Below are 22,086 nucleotides of genomic sequence, written 5' to 3'. Positions count from 1 at the left end.
GTTTATTTACATAAAAAAAAGTTCAACAGATACTTATTTTAAGAAACGCATAAACATATTTGGAGTATAAATAACTACTTTTTTTGCTCTAATTACTATTTTAGTAAATTTTTCAAATATTTTTAAAATTCCTGACTCACAGGACAAAATAGTTTTTTCTGTAAATAAACCAAATAATGATGTGTTTTCATTTTAAATGTTTATTTATACATAAATTTTGCCAAAGATAAACAGTTTCTTTAAACTTTTGTATAAAAACAAACACATTTAGTTAAAATTTATTGTGTGAATTTACCTTTTTTTCTTATGTTATCTCTTTTTAGACTTTACACTATCATATATATTAATTTTAGTAGCTTTTTAAGTTTTTTATCAATTTAAAGTTTGTATATTCTTATTTTTTTAATTTTGGTCTGTGAACTTTTTCTAATTTTACTATTGTATGTATTAATGTATCGAAACTTTAAAATAACTTAATTTAACTTTTTATTCTATTTAGTTATTATACAACCAAAAGATTATAACTTTATTTTGTTTGATACTATTAAAAATCTAGTTATGCTAAGTTTATTTTAAGTTAATTTAATATTTTAAAAAACTAACTCACAATTTCTATGCAGAACTTAATATATTTAAAATATTTAAAAACAACAAAAATTTTGTAATGTAAAACTTTAAAAAATTTAGCTTGTCATATGTTTTTTTTTAAACGAAAACAAAACTTAACAAGTATTTAGGTGAATTCTTAGTAATAAATTTTAAACATAAATATTTGTTCAGCTAACAAAACACCTTTTAACAACAAATTACGCTTTAAATTGTGTTTTTAGCAAAAATTTTTAATAAATTTTTATAGCTTGTACATTATAATTAACAAATTTAATTGAAATAAATTTTTAGAAAGCTTAAACTACATTTGTAAACAATCCTTTAAACTTTTTATTTTTATTTTAGATAACTATATATACCGTGAAATTTGTTCAAGTTAACAAATTATCTGACGTAAATAAAAATAAATAAACAAGTTTACAAACTTTTAAAGTTAAAAAGTTTAAAGAGTATTTTTAGTAATACTGTAAGTTTACTATGTGTAAACATAAAAATTTGTTTAAAAGCTAGAAACTTAAAACAATTTTTAATATAAAAAAACTGCTGATATAATTACACAACAACTAAAAGTAAATATAAAGAAGTTACTTACAGAAAAGGTTTTAAAACCTTACAAAATAAACTAAATTTAAAAAGAATTTTATTGTTAGACTTGATGATTTTCTACAAATTTTTAAATATAAACTCTCAATTTTTTACATAAACTTAAAAAATTCCTACATTTTAATGAGTAAATAATTACCTTTTACGGTCAAGGTTTAGAAAATTATTTGAGATTATAGCTAAACCTATTTGGTAGTAATTAACTTGATTGTTAATAATAATTAGTGGTTAACCAATGAATATTTATATATATACTTGTGGCAATATTTCGGTTTAAATTATGGGTATATCTAAGAACATTTTAGCCACAAAAATAACTAGCAATTAACTGATACATATCTGTGGTTAATTATTTTTTTACCTTTGATAAGACAGCTAATTTTTATAATCTTAATTCTTTTTTGTATTTTTAAATGAAAAACTACATGTGACAATTTTAAGAATTTTACATACTACAAAACTAATCGCTCTCTACACTGGTAACAAATAAGCACCACAAAACCAGTTTAGGAAAAAATATACATTTTTACAATAATTCAAATTATAAGCAATTTAATCTATGTTTAATGAACTACAATGATAGATGGAGTAAAGTATTCAACCAAGTTGGTTAACACCGGTCGATATACAGGGTTTCAAAACTTTATTAGATAAAACAACAAATATAATTACACAACCCTTAGAATATAAAGCTGTTTAATTTATTACTAATGAACTATAATGCAATGTAATTTAAATTCAAATTTTTCTGAATATAAATTTTAAATCTTTACACCGATGGAAACTAACCACATAGTTAAACAATGCACCTTATAAGTAAAAACTAATTCTTAGTGTTAGTTCAGCTTAAAAAATTTAAACTTTCAATTTTAATATCTAATTTTTTATTTACATCAGTAAAGACAGTTTATACATAGTTTTTATAATATGGTAACAAGTTCAAACTCCTACATATAAATAATTTCTAAAATGTGGACAGTAATACGGTTAAATCTTATGATTGTTTATACCTCTAAGAAAAATAGTTATACATCAAATGATATACCTCTCATATTTTTAGCGCTATCTTTACATATTATACTTATTCAATATAATTTATACTTTTTTTTTTAATTTTGTTACTCACCTTACAATTTTGTGATTATGCAAATCCCAAACGGCAATGTTACCATCTGAACAGCAACTGAAACACAATTTTGAATCTTTTGAAATCGCTAGAGCGTAGCAAGCCTGTGCCGTACATGTGAGTTCAGCCTGGAAATTAATAATAATTAATTATTGTGAGTTCAGCCTGGAAATAATAAATAATAATTAATAAATGTAAGTTCAGCCTGGAAATAATAAATAATAATTAATAAATGTGAGCTCAGCCTGGAAATAATAAATAATAATTAATAAATGTGAGTTCAGCCTGAAAACAATAAATAATAATTAATAAATGTGAGTTCAGCCTGGAAATAAAAAATAATAATTAATAAATGTAAGTTCAGCCTGGAAATAATAAATAATAATTAATAAATGTAAGTTCATCCTGGAAATAATAAATAATAATTAATAAATGTGAGTTCACCCTGGAAATAATAAATAATAATTAATAAATGTAAGTTCAGCCTGGAAATAATAAATAATAATTAATAAATGTAAGTTCAGCCTGGAAATAATAAATAATAATTAATAAATGTAAGTTCAGCCTGGAAATAATAAATAATAATTAATGAATGTAAGTTCAGCCTTGAAATAATAAATAATAATTAATAAATGTAAGTTCAGCCTGGAAATAATAAATAATAATTAATAAATGTAAGTTCAGCCTGAAAATAATAAATAATAATTAATAAATGCAAGTTCAGCGTTGAAATAATAAATAATAATTAATAAATATAAGTTCAGCCTGAAATTATTAAATATTAATTAATAAATGTGAGTTCAGCCTAGAAATAATAAATAATAATTAATAAATGTAGTTCAGCTTGGAAATAATAAATAATAATTAATAAATGTAAGTTCAGCCTGGAAATAATAAATAATAATAAAGTTTTTTCTGTTAATGTAAAAATAAAATTTCAGTTTTTTCTACTAATCTAAATAATTATAAATAGATGTTATTTCCTCATTAACTTGATTGTGATATCGTAAAAGAAACGAACGAAAACAACTAAAAATTGAAATTAGGACAACACTAAAGTTAAATATACATACGACTGTAATTTAATAAATCTAAATATAAGTCATAAATACACATTATAGACGTTTTTTAAATATTGAGGCATATTTTTATAGTTAAAAAGTTAAAGACTGTTTTATTACCTTTTTTTAATTTAACTAAAATAACAATAATGGTTACATTCAGATATATTAAGAACTATAATGCAAAGCTTAGTTATAGGAAAACATAATGAAAATTTTACTATTAAAACATTGTTTATTAATTATAATTTCATAAATTTATTTCCTAGGTCTGTTAGCGAGAATTGTAAAATCAAAAATTAATTACATTATATTATATTAAATATAAACTTCGACCTCTTCAAGGTATTACTGGTAGCCTTTGAAAGTTTAAATAGTTTTTTATATGACGTAATAAAAGCTGATTAACCTACAAATGCGCTAGTAGCCGATAATCTGGAACTTTTTACATCACTCATCAGTAATTTGAACTTTACAAACTTTACTTTTTACCTCAGCGAACCTTATGATTTTAAATTGAGCAAAACAGTTACTCAACTATAAATATTACAAATTGCAGCTATTGATCTAGATATATAATGAACCAAAGAATTATGAAAATTGTAGTGGTTAATCAACTCAGAATGTGATTTAACTTAGGATATTGTTTTAAAATTCATTATAATGTGTGATTCAAAAGCTAGTAAGTTATAAAAAAGGCATAAAATAAAAACTAATTAGTTAATTAAACAAACAACCTTCAATCTAGGGCCAGCTTGATTAAGATCCCACACACTCAACTTGGAAGCTTCATACATTTAATTATTACATAAAATAAATAAAGTAAAAAAATACCTTCAATCTGGGACCAGCTTGATTAAGATCCCACACACTCAACTTGGAAGCTTCACCACCGACCAAAAGCGTCTGATTGTCGTGAAGTAGTTTGCAGCTTCTGATGTACGAGTCGTGGTGCAAGCAATCGAGTGTTGTGATTGGCTTGCTGACGACAGATGCCGGCTGCTGATTGGTTGTTGGAATGTTCCACATTTTAACACTTCCTTTACCTCCGGTGTAGATGTGCTTGTCTGTAACTGTTACCGCGCATACCACCTACAGAAAATATTATTAATATAAATAAAATATGTAAAATAAATAAACAGTTGTCTGTTACTGCGCATTCTACCTCTTATGAAGATATGAGGAATTATTTATATAAAATAAAAAATAAATATTTATAGCATAGAAGTAATAACTAGATAGGAAGCCAAGACAGTTTTTTAAAGTAGTAAAAATTGTGTTAATTGATTCAGAGCCATTAAAATTGTATATCTATTGTAAATTTAAATTTGAGCTATTTTTACTTTTGTAACTGTGCGTTTCAGTAATAGAATAAAACAATTTATCAGTAAATTAACTGTTGATTTTTTTAACCACTAGCTGGATTAATGGCTGTTTGAAGAAGCAAAAATAAACATCTTGAGTATTGACAATTGAAATATGTGTATTCACAATTATTTGTTTGTAATTGATTTTGAGGTAAGCGATATTTAGCTATACCAACTTTTAAAAGATTTTTATCAAAACATATTATGATGTAGTTTATAGTAACCATATAGGAGTTTTATAAGCAATAAACTTGGTTTGAACTAAGTTCAAATACTGGTTAACCCTTTATTTTTCTTTTTAATAAGCTATTACTTTTACAATTCGGAAACAATAAAATTAATAACAAGGTTAATTGATTGTTACACTAAATAGTAGCTAGTAAAATTGTTTATTAGAAAGTCTTTTTTTTATTCATGGGTTCAAATACTAATAAAAACCACATTTTTCTTTGAACTTAACAATGTAATTTAATTGTTTACCAAAACAACCTTTTTTATTAACTTTTATATCGGGTATTTGACCCAATTGGGGAGCAATGAAAAAAAAAAGAATTATTTCAATTGTTATTTGTATGAAAAACTAACTAGATATGTACAAAATAAAGTTTAACTAATTTATTTTCTTTTTATTCAAGTTTTCAAATTTTAATAACTTTATTTTTCCCAGACTTCTTTTGTAAATTCGTACTTCAGATCAAAATAAAGTAGGAATAAAAAATACTTAGTTTTAAAAAAGTAATAAAAATAATGGAGCTTTAACAAAACATAAAGAAATAAAAGCTGTAAATTCATTTGATGACACTTTTTTTTTAATTTTATAGTAAATACTTTTACAATTTTTTTATTTAAAAACTTGTTCACTAGTAAAAAAAATTAAAAAACAAAAATTTTAACTATTTTCAATTTAAAAACACGATGATTTCGAATTTACATTTAAAACTGATATACAATATACGTTGAAATCAATTTAGCATGGCAAATTATGCATAACATAATATTTTCTAATAATGTTTTTAAATGAACATTTACATAATGTTTCTTATTAAAAACGTTTGCAAATTACAAAACAAACTGTTTAAATATACATATTTATCAAGTAATTTGTCTGAAAAATGAGTTTTAGAACATTTCTTTAAGCTAAGTTTGTTTTATTCATACTTGGAGAAAAAAAAGCAAGCTACATTGTGTTAAAACTTTTATTAAAAAGTAGTTACTATATTAAGAATAACTCAAATTAAACTACCTAAATAGCTTCAAACTTTTTATTTTTATTTACAAATTACTGATTCCTAAACATTATTACAGAAGTTTTTTTTTCCATTATTAAAATTTGAATTTTACAAAATAATAAAACTTTAATACGCGAAAGGTAATAGTTGTTTATAACTACTCTTGATATAATTTGAAAAAGTTTAATTAATTGAATTGTTTCAACAAGTACCTATTAAGTACCCACCTCAATAACCAACTATTTATTGAAATTGTTGTTGAAATTGGAACAATATAATTTTTGTGGTTCAATATCTAGTTTTGATACAAACTGTTTTTTTTTTTGTTTCAAAAAGCTCGTGAAATTAAAAATATTAAAAAGTTTTTGATAATATATTGTTCAATTTAATTAAGCCATTTTAAAATTCTCCTATATATTTGTAATTGTTTATTTTTTCAAACAAAACTGAACATCAATAAAACGCAGAACAAATTTGTGATTTTAAAACTGTTGAATTTGTTAGAAATCTTAGTATAAAAAAGTATAAAGATATTTATAACTATAATTTCGATGACAAAATTAAACTGTTTGAAAGAAATTCAGTAACTTATGAATTTTTAAACAATAATTTATTCATTAAAAATTTAATATAATCAACTTAGTGGTAAAATAACTAAACAGGTGGAAAAGTTTGAATAAAAACAAAAATTATACATAATCCTAATCCGATTTATCTTTGCTTTCTAAAAAGTGGTGTTATAATTTTATAATGCTATTAAATCCACATTAATTATTCAAATAGTTCTCTAAAGGGCAATTTAATTATAACCTTATAAGTGGAAGCCATAAATTATAAGTTCATTACAATAGAGTTATCTTTAAAATTGTTATTTTTTTGTGTAAAAAATATAGCTTCATTTAATTTGCTTTATATGTTTTCTTTTGTGAGCTAACTTCATAATAGAAATTTGAAGGACTAGTAGATAGTTACTTAAACTTATTAAACAATCTTGAAACGCATTTTAGTTTTGGGTAACCTAGAAGTTTAGGATATATGTCTAATAGAAACTTAAACAATGTAGACATTAATTGTACTATATTTTATTAAACTAACACTAGCTTTAAATTACATATTACATACTAACTAAGATAACTGCATCTAATCGTTTGTAATATCTATTTTTTAGCTATAAAGCAAATACAATCCAAATTTATTAAAACTGCAAAACTTTAGCTTATAATTATACTTTAAACTTTAATAATGTTAAGCAAGTCAATCATGGCATAGTATTTAAAACTTTTAAACATATTTTTTTGAAAAAGTGGCTGTATAAATCACAAACGTTATACACTACATTTAGTTGTAGCAAAGTATTTAACTTAATCGTTATTATATGATGACATTACAACTTGTATAAACATTACTTGCCATATATAATGTTATTATTTGTTTTCTTAACTAGAATATAAATACTAATCATACTAATAATATTAAATTTTGTATCTTAGTTTCTCGGAAGAAAGCTACTTATTCTTCTATACCAAATACAGTAATGACTACAAACTTTGTACATAAACTAAAAATTTAAATAATAAAACACACACTAACCTCGCCATGCAAAAGTGTCATTACTGGTTTACTTAAGTAGAGTATCAATACTAATACAATAAATTTTATATCTTAAAATTTTATACTTAATTTATAAGTAGCAAGCTGTTTATTCTTTTGTACCAAATACAGTAATTACTGCAAACTAAATATTTATATATTAAAACATACACTAACCTCGCCATGCAAAAGTGTCATTACCGGTTTACAGCCAGTAGGAATGTCACCACCGGCCATGTAATCTGGAGGAAATTGAAAAGGTTTGAATTCACCGTTGAAACCGCTCTTGTGGAATGAGTACGGAGTTCTGTTGGAAATAAAGATTGTAAACATGCAGTTTGTTGAAATAAAGTAGTTGTTTGTTAATCATAATACATACATTTACATGAGTACTTAGTTATGTTGGTAGACAAGTGTGAGTTATCATACTAGTTTTGTTAAATCAATGGACATTGGTAATCAATGGAAATATTGAGGGTACTGTTAAAATATTCCTATCCGGGGTCTCCAAAATTGAGTCACATGGTCCCTAGGGGCCATTACAGAAACTTAGGGGGCCATAAGCAGCAAAGAGGCCGGAAGGGGCATGAGTAGTAAAGGGGAGAAAAATTTGAAAACTTACACTAGATATTCTTGAGTCGATGGCAAAATTCAAAAAATAATAATAAAAGTATTAGGTTTATTTAAGGGTAGCTTTCTGAGAAATCTTGACGGAGGTACCATAGCTTTTTTTATTTCTTTAAAACGGTTCTTATGAGAAAAAAATGGGAAAACCCTTGTCTAGTCGCTACCAATTAATGTAAGTGCTAAAACTTATAAATTTAGTGTGTTTTCCATCATTTAAAAAGCATATACAAATATTATTTAAACAGAATAAGTTAAGACACTAAATTGATAAACAAACATACATATATCTTAGTAGTTAAATATTATGCATTAGAAATTATTTTAAAACTTATTCTTTTAAAGGACTTCTTATACATAGATCATCGTTATTATATTCCATAACAAATACAATTAAATGAAATATTAATACCAACTCATTCTGAGGGCTTCTCATATGAAGATGGTGTTGTAAGTCAACATTATTATACTTCATTCCACTATTTTGCTGATGTGGGTAATTGTAATGGTTTGTCATGTATGGAGAAATTCGATGTCTCAATTTGCTATTAAGCGCAGTAGGTTGCATTATACCTGAAAATATTTAATTAATAATAATATAAAAAATATAGGATCAATCCTGTTAATATTTAATTAATAATAATATAAAAACATATGGTATACTATTCCTGTTTAAATACTTATTTTTCAAATAAAATAGAAAACATAAGATTTTATTCGGTGTTAATAATCATTTATTACTACTACATAAAAATATATGGTGAAATTCGATGTTTTAATTTACTATACAGAGCTGTTGGCTGATTTATTCCATTTTAAAATATTTTAACCATTAACCAGTGCAATTATTAGCGCTAGTATTTTTAGAAATTACTATGATCAAAACACCAGTTAATATTCTAATAAATAATAATAATTTACTAATTTTAAAAACGTATTAGCATTTATAGATTTTTTTGAAATATAAATATTATTATTATTATTATTATATTGTTTATTGTGCAATGTTGGACTCAGGCATCAAAACCTGAGCCACTTAAACAGGACACACAAAAAGATAAAAAGAAAACAAACTTATATTCAAAACTTAAATATAAATTATATATATATATATATATATATATATATATATATATATATACGAACATAATTTAAATGAAAACACAAAGTTAAATTTGAATTAGAACAGAATATAAGAAAATAGAATTAATTAATATAATTGAATTAAAAAAAAACATTTTAACGAACTAATCTTACCAGAATTATGATCTGGGTTGATTGTTGGATTGTGTACAGAACTGGGCCTTGATACAATTGAGTTATTTGCTCTCGGTTTCGGTGAAATTCCCTAAAACAATATTTTAATGATCAAATGAATTACATTTTAAAAATTTCCAGTTCAGTTTTAAACAAGAGTATTATTAGTAGTTTTTAAATGAAAGTACTTTTTGTATTCATATCAGCTTTTTTGTAGATACAGATGATGCTATAAGTTAAAGAGTCATAATCCAAAACTACATTTAAAATATATTGTATCACTTTTTTGATAAACTAAATAAAACAATATGATATTCAATAAGTTTCATGATTAAAAAAAGAAAACATAAAGCAAAGATAAAAATGTCTCAAATTTTATACGTTTACCTATTTTACAAAAACAACTATTTTTAGTTACAAATGCACTATTCTACAAACCTCATTAATTTTGTTGTTCAATACTTCCTTCTTGGGGCTTACAGGTGAGTTTCTGGTTGTGGTTGGAATATTTTGTGTGCTCGAAGTAACTCTGTTGTCACGAGGTGATTGCCTATATAAATTGAACAAAATTTCCAAAATAATAATTATTTCTTATATAAATTGAACAAAATTTCCAAAATAATAATAATTTCTTATATAAATTGAACAAAATTTCCAAAATAATAATAATTTCTTATATAAATTAAACAAAATTTCCAACATAATAATAATTTCTTATATAAATTGAACAAAATTTCCAAAATAATAATAATTTCTTATATAAATTGAACAAAATTTCCAAAATAATAATAATTTATTATATAAATTGAACAAAATTTCCAAAATAATAATAATTTCTATATAAATTGAACAAAATTTCCAATATAATAATAATTTCTTATATAAATTGAACAAAATTTCCAAAATAATAATAATTTCTTATATAAATTGAACAAAATTTCCGAAATAATAATAATTTCTTATATAAATTGAACAAAATTTCCAACATAATAATAATTTCTTATATAAATTGAACAAAATTTCCAACATAATAATAATTTCTTATATAAATTGAACAAAATTTCCAAAATAATAATAATTTCTTATATAAATTGAACAAAATTTCCAAAATAATAATAATTTATTATATAAATTGAACAAAATTTCCTAAATAATAACAATTTTTTATATAAATTGAACAAAATTTCCAAAATAATAATAATTTCTTATATAAATTGAACAAAATTTCAGAAATAATAATAAGTTCTTATATAAATTGAACAAAATTTCCAAAATAATAATAATTTCTTATATAAATTGAACAAAATTTCCAAAATAATAATAATTTATTATATAAATTGAACAAAATTTCCTAAATAATAACAATTTTTTATATAAATTGAACAAAATTTCCAAAATAATAATAATTTCTTATATAAATTGAACAAAATTTCCAAAATAATAATAATTTCTTATATAAATTTAACAAAACTTCCAACATAATAATGATTTCTTATATAAATTGAAAAAAATTTCCAAAATAATAATTATTTCTTATATAAATTGAACAAAATTTCCAAAATAATAATAATTTCTTATATAAATTTAACAAAACTTCCAACATAATAATAATTTCTTATATAAATTGAACAAAATTTCCAAAATAATAATAATTTCTTATATTAATTGAACAAAATTTCCAAAATAATAATTTCTTATATAAATTGAACAAAATTTCCAAAATAATAATAATTTCTTATATAAATTGAACAAAATTTCCAAAATAATAATAATTTATTATATAAATTGAACAAAATTTCCAAAATAATAATAATTTCTTATATAAATTGAACAAAATTTCCAAAATAATAATAATTTCTTATATAAATTGAACAAAATTTCCAAAATAATAATTATTTCTTATATAAATTGAACAAAATTTCCAATATAATAATAATTTATTATATAAAATGAACAAAATTTCCAAAATAATAACAATTTCTTATATAAATTGAACAAAATTTCCGAAATAATAATAATTTCTTATCTAAATTGAACAAAATTTCCAACATAATAATAATTTCTTAAATAAATTGAACAAAATTTCTAACATAATAATTATTTCTTATATAAATTGAACAAAATTTCCAAAATAATAATAATTTCTTATATAAATTGAACAAAATTTCCAAAATAATAATAATTTATTATATAAATTGAACAAAATTTCCAAAATAATAATAATTTCTTATATAAATTGAACAAAATTTCCAAAATAATAATAATTTATTATATAAATTGAACAAAATTTCCAAAATAATAATAATTTCTTATATAAATTGAACAAAATTTCCGACGTAATAATAATTTGTTATATAAATTGAACAAAATTTCCAAAATAATAATAATTTCTTATATAAATTGAACAAAATTTCCAAAATAATAATAATTTCTTATATTAATTGAACAAAATTTCCAAAATAATAATAATTTCTTATATAAATTGAACAAAATTTCCAAAATAATAATAATTTCTTATATAGTTTCAAAAAAATTTCCAACATAATAATAATTTCTTATATAAATTGAACAAAATTTCCAATATAATAATAATTTCTTATATAAATTGAACAAAATTTCCAATGTAATAATTATTTTTTAATATAAATTGAACAAAATTTACAATATAAAAGCAACTTCTTATATAAAATTAACAAAATTTTCATTATAAATAGATGTTGATATAAATTGAATATATTTTCATACACTTTATCAAATTGAACCAAATCTTGGTCAAAAAAGAAAAATTCATAGAAAACTTTCAATTGTGTTTGTTTTATTTGGGTAAGTTGTAACTTAGTTATTATTTAAAATTATTCAAAGCTAACACAATAAAGTATTTCTTATTCTTAAAATTATTCACAGAAGTAACAGTTATAATACTATGTAAATTATAATAGAAATATTTTATTAAAAAAATATTCACAATATAACAGTTATATACAATATAAACTATAACAGCAATATTTTACTGTAAAAATATCACAGAAATACAATACATTTTTAATGGCAATATTCAAACAGGAAACATTTTACTACCTACTCAAAAATATAACAAAACTTTTTCAATATATGAAACTATGTTCTACGTTTTATTAAATCATAAAATTATTTTTATAATTTAAATTATGATTTTATTTGTATGTTTAAAAAACTAGTTGTTTGATTAACTTTGTTAATTTTTGTTTTAATTTTGTATACATCCATACATTATTTATTCTCTTAAAATTTAATGTAATCTAATTTGAAACACTTAATAAAGTCATTATGTTTTCTTCAAGATAACTTTTACAAAAACTTTTTTCAACAACCTGCTAGCTTAAGACAATAATATGTAATATGAAAACACAACTCATAATTTCTATAAACAACTTAAGCAAAAACCTTAACTAAAATTATTAATTGAACTAAATAAATTAGTTACAAAAGAGCTATCAAGTAGTGTTGCAACAACTAATTTGTTGGCATTGCATACAATTGTACACTTAATAAGCAGTAACAACACATAACCACAAAATTACCGCAAAAGATTAAATAGATTTGTTACAAAAGATAAGCGTTACATCTACGTGAATGTATGTTTCAACTTAGCAACTTGTTGTAAGTAGATTTGTGTGCTTATACACGAAATAGAAAATAGACATTTTGACTGTCTCATTTAATTTACTACCACATCAGATCAAGTAGATTTTTCAGAAGTTTGTAAGAAGATTTATTACATGTACGTGATTTGTTGATTGTTAAAACTCTACATGAATTGTTACAAGTTTAAAGTTTGCATTTACAATAATCTCCTTTTAATTGCTTTACTGATTATAAATTTACATGTTCAATCTAAGGATTTAGCTTTTTAATATAACAGATTAGCAATGTACTAAAAATTAATTGGTGGATCCATGTTCTTGGGTTTGATTTAAACTCTATAATTTTTTGGCACCAAAACTTGTGTATGCTTAAATAGGAACAACACATAACCACAGTTACCACAAAAGATTAAATTGATTTGTGATGTAGAAAAGTTTGTATGAAGATTTATTATGTGTACGTGATTAAATATTTGTTAGACTTGTTACAAGTTGAAAGGTTTTGTATCCTTTATAATCTTATTTTAATTGCTTGACTGAAGTAACTTAATATGCTTAATGTGTTACCTTTTAAGATACATAAAGTTTGTATAAATTTTTAACATTATAGACTAGTAATATAGAAAGAAAAATGCAATATTTAAATGCAATTTGCGTCTGTAAATACTTGTTTGAAGTCTGTATTTTAAATGAAACAGAAAATAGACACATTTTTGAAACGTGAGTTAGTTTACTACCACAAAAGATTGAAGATATTTGTTTAAAATATGATGATATATTAAGTTTACGTCATTATATATTTGCTGTATATTTCATAAGCTAAGATGTCTTAATTAATAACAAGTTAAACTGCTAAAATCACTAATTGCTAAGTTTTTTGGAAGTGGAAAGCATTAAAATTTAATTTACAAATATTAATTATACTAAATTGTAGTATGATTTAAAATATAGTTTATAAACCTATTACATGGACTACTTTGTTTAGAAATTTTAATAAATTTTTACTAGTAAAAACGTTTGATTTTACACTAACCTTCGTTTAATTGCTTAATTGATTGAAACTTGTTAGATTTAATCTTTTGTGTTAGATAAAGTTTGTATAAGATTAATTGTTTTTTATCAATTTTCCTGTTTAGTATGTTGTGCCAAATTAAAATTACCTTTATTCGCCTTCCAACTCAAGCAGCAATTATAATTCAATTAAATGTGCTACCAAATTTTTACCACAGTAGTAATTAGTGGTGGATTAATGGTTTTTAAGTGCGTAGTTTGAAAACCAAATAATTACTGCTTTTATTAAATACTGAGTTTTATTTACATTGAATTTTGTGTTATTATGGGTTTAAAATTGATGAGTTTAAATTTCTTAATGATTTTTGTGACCTCTAACCTAAATAAAACCTTTATTCCAGTAAAAAATGTTAGTCTTTTAGTTTACTTATTATAAGTGTGATAATTTTATGAAATAATTTTAAAATGTATAACTAAATAAAATGTATAAATCGACTTTACACATACAAATACTATGTAACAAATGAAGTCATTAAAAAAAACTTTGCTACAAGTTCAAAAGATACCTTATGAGAATAATCTACAAAAATACAACTTAATAATTGAAATAAATTGGATTACATCAAAAAGATTATAGTAATCGTGATTAATTGGTGATAACGACCGAGATAAAAGTTTTTAATTGATTATACACTTATTAGAGGTGCGACCTAATTATTTGCAAAGATTTCAACATTTTGTTTGGTATACAAACTTAATTAGGTGTGCAATTGCATAAATATGCTCTGTACTGGATTATTCTCATAAAAAATTGTAGGTTTTTTTAAATTGATAACTTAGTTTTAATTGATGGAGGATTAAAATATAAAACCTGTTGATATCAAAATAATTATATAAAAATATTATTTTGTATGTACACATATGTGTGAAATTAGTAAATAGCTTAGTAGTTATTTTTTATTATGAATGATCATTATTTTCGCACTTTTAATTTGGATTTCTCGGTAACCTGTAATTTAATTTTAATTAATAGAGGATTTAACGTGTAAAATTTGTTTGTGTCAAAATAATTAAGTTTATTAATTATTGTTCTGTCTTTGCAAAAATGTGTGAAATCAGTAAATTTTAATTAATTGTTTTTTTTATTTGATGTTGAAGATAAAATACTTTTTAATGTCACAATTAAAGCCATTAAAAGTTAGTAATTACCTGCTTAAAACTTCATTAAGATTTGAACCGCAGATATAAATATGTATATAATTTTTATGTTGGTGATAACAATTTATTTCTAGTTTTAAAAATATACCTGTATTGGTGACAAACTATAAAGTTAAATATTAACACAAGTTTTAATGTAATTACTTTTTAAACAAATAGTAAGTAATTACCTTATTAAAACTCAATAAATATTTTTACACAGATACAAATACATTTCTTTTTGTTGGTGAAGTAATTTTTATAATTTATTTCTTATTTAAAAGTTGTGCTTGTACTTATGCCAATTTTCAAAGTCAAGTATTAATGTTTATTCTGATTGTTTCCGTTCTAAACAAACAATTATTAAATTCAGTGAGTTCAATTTTATTTTATGATCAAATACATTTTACCTTTCATACTGTGTAGTTTTGAACTGTTTGTTAAAACGTTAAATAATTTTATATGCTGTGTTTCAATTTTTCTTTACTAGTAATTTTAAAAAACATTAACTTATAACTCAAGTTAATCAACAATTTATTTCTCTTTTTATTTTATCATGTTTGCCTTTAAAAAATCTACCATAGTTTGTTTAAATGACAATTAACAAAAAATTAAACTAATTTGTTTGAGTATTAAAAGTTTTATTAACACTACACGTGTTTTTTCAACATTTTTAGTTGCTATTTACTGATATTATAAGATAAACCACAGAACTTATTTACTTACGTTAGTACTATCGCTATTTACAGTAATCTTCAATGTTTACTTTATATATTGGCAAACATCACATTTCAAGAGCTTTTACAAAAATCATGTTTCAAATTACTATAATTCTAAATACACACATTTTAACTTAACATACAAGTTTGTTTTGTAAATGATAAAAATGAAACCAAAAACATTTTATATTTTTAACTAAGAAAACAATGAATGACAAAACAATAATTTAATGATAAAATTAAGTAAGTAGTATGAATAGTTTTTTATTTAATATAAATTTCATTTAAATTTTTCTTATTTATAAACAATCTCTAAATTCTTATTTTGTACTATCAATATGGTTCGAACTAAATGCATTTAAAAATGATTTAAATAAAAGTTATTGCTTATCAAACAATCTACCAGAAAAATAAAATAATCAAACGTCAATTTGTATCACCCATTTGAATAGCCAACCAACGACATAAAAGTTATAATATTACCAACATTTTTATTAAAGTTTGTTTGTTATGGATTAAAAAAAAGTTATAACTCATTAAAATTGTATGAAAAACCTAAATAATTGACAATGATAAATAAAAGCTGTAAGATATCAATCTGTATAAGCCTTTTATTTATTTTTATAAATAACCATTTTAAACATTTCCCCGACCAAATAAAAAAAATGTGGATAAAAAAAATAAGCAAATTAATCATAATTTTTTCTATAAAATATAAAATGTTAAAGATAAGATTCAAAGACATTAAAAGTTATTTCAATTGTAAAACAAATTAAGTTGTAACGCATCTAAAGCCCAAAAATTAATCAAAATTTAATCTTAAAAATATTATATGAAATAAAATTGAGCTAACATAGTGGTTTCAATAAAAATCAAACATGAGACCACAAAAAACAATATTTTAAATTTACTTAATAAAGTCAACTAAAATGTTTGTACAAAATTGTATGAGGTGATTTAATACGCCTCTTTAAGCAAATACATGTTTGCAAATATAAAATTTGGTATTTGTTTGCTGTTCACCACAATATTTGAACATTTACACTCAATTTTATATGCTCATGTATAGTACATGTAGGTTTATATACACCTCTACATGTTGGAAAAAAACTTTTATTTTAAATCAAGGTTTTTAAATTTACTGTCACAATAATTTTGTGTTTATACAATTGGTAAAAGTTTTTTTAAATACTTGTACAAATGTATGTTTATATAAATGTTAACAATTATTATTTTTAAAAGTGATTTAGATTTTATAATAAAGCTTAAAAAAAATCTTTTAGACGATTAGAAAGTGTTATTTACTAAAACTTAAAGAGAATGCTTTGTTATTACTTAAACATATTATTTGGTTGATACTACACGTTTCAAATTTGATTGAAAATTTTATAAATTAAAATAAACCTAAATATTAAGAAACACCTTTTGTTCTATTTCAAAGTTTTATACAATAATTCTACAGTTGGTATCTGAAAATTTATTTTTTAATTCTCTTTTTCTTGTATTTACTACAATAGTGGTAAAACACCTAACTTGTTAATACAACACGTTTTTCATTCATATCATTAAAAATTAATACATTTTATAATTTTTTATACACTCGATAATTAAAATCTTAAATTTTATTAGTACAAACGTGTTGTTTAGTATAAAATAAAGAGAAAATTTCTCATAATATTTGATTACCACTACACGTTTTTAATTTGATTGAAATTATATTTCATAAACCTTGATATCAACATAACCACTTTTATAATGTTTGAAAATTTTATTTACTACTTAAATAGTTTATGTTTTTTATAATAACTAAATGATTATTTACACTTGAAAATTTAAATAGCACACTCGTTTTTGATTTCGTTGAATACTTATTATCTTTTAGAGTTCTACTATAAAATTCAAACTTCTTATAACTAAAATGATCTTTAACATTATTTTAATCAGATCAAAATATTTGAACAACACTTGTATATCATTGACATTTTTTACAAAAAATTTGTTGATAAAACAAGCATGTGGTTTTAACAATACTCTAACCGACATTGTTATCATTTAATGTTTACAACATAATTAAAATCAGATAAAAATATCTGATTCAAGCTGGCTGGTTAGTGATAAAAATGAATATATTTTATATTATTACAAAACAAGCGCACATGTGAAAACAGCACGTTTTTAACATGTGCAGATCTTATCTACAACAATATTGTTTTGAATGCTGAACTTTTGTGTTCATGATAAGCTGATCACAATAAAGTTGATATATTTTTCAGTAATTGCAAAGTGCACGTATTCTTCAACTATGTGTGAAAATTATATTTGATTTGTTATCAGTACATTGTTGTCAACGACACTTCATAAATATTTAAATGAAATCTCGTTTAAGTAATACATTTATATGTTTTTCTGAATAATTACTAGTTTTTGAGAATGTTTTAGGTTCTGAATGATGAAGCTTTACAAAAACTTTAAACTTCTTAATAATTAAAACAACTGTAGAGCTAATTTCAAAAAACTACAATTTTAACTAGCACATTAAATAAAATAATCATACATTATTAATATACAACAATATATATCTATAAGTCCTTTATTTTCTTATTAGTGATTTTTTTTAACTAACACACTAATACATTAATATTTGACATCAATATACCTTTCTTGCTCGTTTATTTTCTTATTAGGGGCTTTTTGCTGGTCGTCTTCAACGTCAACTATTACGTCATTCGCGTCACTGTGGTCGCTCACCGACTGTAAAATTTTTTTTAATAATTTCAATAGTATAGAAAATTGATAAAAGTTTTAATAGTAAATAATATATATAAATTAATAAAAATAATCAACTATTACGTCATTCGCATCACTGTGGTCGCTCACCGACTGTTGGTAAATAAAAAATAATTTTTGATATATAGGAAAAAAAGACTGTTCAAATCATATTTCGACGTAAAATAAACACTGAGGTCCATTACCGATTGTAAAGAAAATATATAATTTATTTTGTAGCTAAAATGAAAGATAAAAAAACAACATTTGAGAAGTTTAATAAAACGAAATACTAAGGGTAAAAAATTATTTAATTACAAAACTAATTAGTTTGATGACCAAGAATAAGACCATTAAAAACTTATTAAGACTTAAATCAACGTAATCATTCAAGTAATGTGAGCAAAGTTTACTTGTAAACAGTAAAATTATGTACTTTGTTTTTATTAGTCTGCAAAGGAAGTTATACCAATTAATTAAGTAATGTTATTTACAATTTTTGAACTTAAACATGAGTAAAATTAATGGACCAGATTTTTTTTTATCAGAGCCAATAGGTACTGTAAACTATTCCCCTACTTAAACAGTTTCAAGTACTTTCTTATTAAAGTACTTGCCATAAAGTTAGCTAGTAATTAATTGTATTACTTTTTTGATATTTGATGTATTGATGTTTGTATTAGTCTGGAAAGGAAGTTTAGTTTTAGTTTTTGAACTTAAAACATGAGTAAGACTAACAAATCATTTTAATTTTATCAAAGAAAATAGTATAATTTAAACTAATCACCTACTTAAATAATTGTAAGTTGTATTAGAAATAATCGGTATAAAAGTGCAAATAGTTGTACTGACTACTTATTTTAATTATATTTGATTTATTGATGTTTGTATTAGTCTGCAGAGGAAGTTCAATTTACTGAATTTGGCCACAGAGGTTAAAATATTGTAATAGATTAAACAAGTTTAAATTTTTAAAGTTAATTGTATACTTATTATCTTTTATTAATAAAAACATTATTTTAAGTCAGATCATTTAAAACATCAAACAAATCAACTATAAATAAGAAATCACTTTTATATAAAACTTAAAACATTTAAAAAAAATCGTAGGCACCTTTAACAATTTTTTTAATATAAAATTAGTTTTTGAAATAAATTCGTATTTCTAACGTTCTTAATCATACTAACACTCCACAACTAGAATTTAAACCAATAATAAGTTGTCAATTAAAACTCAAGTACGGTGAGATTATGAAATTAATCTCGTTATAATGGGTTGTTTGTAGTCTGGAGTGACCAACTATTAGTAATGCAACATATTATAATATTTATTATTGGAATTCCCATGAGGATTTGTTTGATTGTTGGCAGTTGGAATTAACAGCTAGTAAACTTTATTGCACTTTATACTAGTTTTTTTAATTTAGTGTAAACTGAAATTCCTCTTTTTTTGAATCTTGAACCTTTACAAAAAAGTTAATTTTTTTTTTAATTGAAAACTATTTTTGACAACCCGAAGCCAAATGAATCACTTTTAATTAAATTTATTAAATTTAAGGCTATTTTTAAACCTACTTAAGTAAACTGCAGTTCTTTTTTTTTTTTTTGAAACTTTTTGAAAGTTTTACAAATTAGGCCCAACTTTTTAGATTTTATTACTGAAAAACGTTTTTTGACAACCTCAAAACAGATGAATCACATTTAATTGTGATAACTTAATTAAATGCTATTTTTAAAGTTATTCGTCCAAATTGATGATTAATACTGCCTAAATTTTCTCAAGCTTTAAAATAGTTCTTACTGTCAAACCGGTTTTACATTACTTAAATAAATACTTTTATCATGACCGAAAAATAAATGTTTTAAACCTTTTTGTAATTAAAGGGTAGTCTCACATTTTTGTTTCAATATTTTATATGACCTTTATTTCCCAAGCTTATAAATAAGCGAATTAAACTGATCAATTAAACGATTATAGTTGTAACAAGTTTATTAAATTTAATATAAAATCCAAGGACAATTATTGATATTTTTAATACTACTATCACATTTATACAAATCAAAAATCTTGTGTTTACCATAGTTAATAATAAGCTTACAAAAAAAAAATACTTTTACATTCTTTTTACAATAATTTATATTTTTAACATTTTTTTTCTTTAAGTTTATTTTAAGTTCAATTAATTTTCAAATTATTTTTTTAGTAGCGGTTTTTTAAACAATAAGTAATTTTTGAAAAAAAAAACATTTATTTCTATCATTTTTACAGCAATTTATTTTCAATAAGCTTTTTACTTTGTTTTTTTTTTCATTCAATTATTTCTTACAATATTATCAGCAGCGATTTCTTATCTGTAAACTTTCCAAAATAAACTTGTCATTTTAAATTGATTTATTTTATATATTTGGAACAACTTGTTATCTTATCTGTTTAATTGACACAATGTAATTCGCTGAAACCTTTCTAAAACAGCTTTTAATAAGTCTCACACAAAAAAAAAATTTATTTTATCAACTTTATTGATGTTTTGGTTTTTTTATCATGAGAAAAAAATCTTTTTAGACAGATATAATTTTTCCAGTTCATGTAGACTGTAAACATGATTAAAATAATATTTTGTGAAATCTACAAAACAATTTTGAGATAGAAAAACTTTCCAAGTCTTTGAAGCTATTTGAAGTGAAAAAAAAAGATTATCATCAATAATTTAGCATTTGCTATACCTTCTTTGCTTTAACAGCTGTATACGTTTGCAAAAAAAAAAGGAATTTTGTTTTGATAGTTTTAGTTTCAAAAATTTAAATTTTCAAAAACTTCTTAAAAAAACTAAGTGAGATATAATTAAATAATATTATGCAAAGTGTTTCAATTTTTTTGTCAAAAATAGCTGGTTATAAAAAAAGTAATTAATTATAAATAGTTATCACATAATAAATTTACAAAGATATTTTTACAATATATTCGTGTAAATGTTGTTTTTTAGCTGTATTTTAAAGTGATTGAAACTTACTTGTATTCTAATTAAAATAACTCATAAATAACGAATAAATACTAACACTTCCACAAAACAGCTATATAACTATGCAAATATTGTTGTATAGTTATACAAAGTAATAGAACAATAAGTGTTTAAAGTAAATGTAAAAATAAACTTACTTTAGCATCATCAGTTTTCAAACGTTTATTATTTGGTGGATTTAGTGAAGTTTTCTTTTTATCGTTTAAACTTGTTGTTGATATGTGTGGAGATGCCGAACTCTGTTAAGAAATATTATTTTTTACTAAATTAAATCTATTTTAAGC

The 22,086-nt window shown here is 22.2% G+C and overlaps 1 protein-coding gene across 1 annotated transcript in view; it reads right to left on the bottom strand.

The window, feature by feature from the left end:
• The window catches only part of LOC145842844 (transducin-like enhancer protein 4), a 41,029-nt gene that overhangs the window by 4,819 nt on the left and 14,124 nt on the right, over nucleotides 1–22,086 (bottom strand). The window contains exons 2-9 of the mRNA XM_082950326.1: nucleotides 21,940–22,041; nucleotides 18,673–18,767; nucleotides 9,905–10,016; nucleotides 9,467–9,557; nucleotides 8,626–8,782; nucleotides 7,763–7,892; nucleotides 4,234–4,491; nucleotides 2,339–2,466 (exon numbers count right to left, since the gene is read on the bottom strand). Of these exons, the coding sequence (XP_082806452.1) occupies nucleotides 2,339–2,466; nucleotides 4,234–4,491; nucleotides 7,763–7,892; nucleotides 8,626–8,777 (668 nt within the window). The 5' untranslated portion in view covers nucleotides 8,778–8,782; nucleotides 9,467–9,557; nucleotides 9,905–10,016; nucleotides 18,673–18,767; nucleotides 21,940–22,041. The remainder of the gene's footprint in view (nucleotides 1–2,338; nucleotides 2,467–4,233; nucleotides 4,492–7,762; nucleotides 7,893–8,625; nucleotides 8,783–9,466; nucleotides 9,558–9,904; nucleotides 10,017–18,672; nucleotides 18,768–21,939; nucleotides 22,042–22,086) is intronic.

The sequence above is a fragment of the Thalia democratica genome, chromosome 1 (genome assembly GCF_965202585.1).
Source record: "Thalia democratica chromosome 1, ktThaDemo2.hap1.1, whole genome shotgun sequence".
NCBI lineage: Eukaryota > Metazoa > Chordata > Thaliacea > Salpida > Salpidae > Thalia > Thalia democratica.
This window is presented reverse-complemented; position numbering and strand designations above follow the sequence as displayed.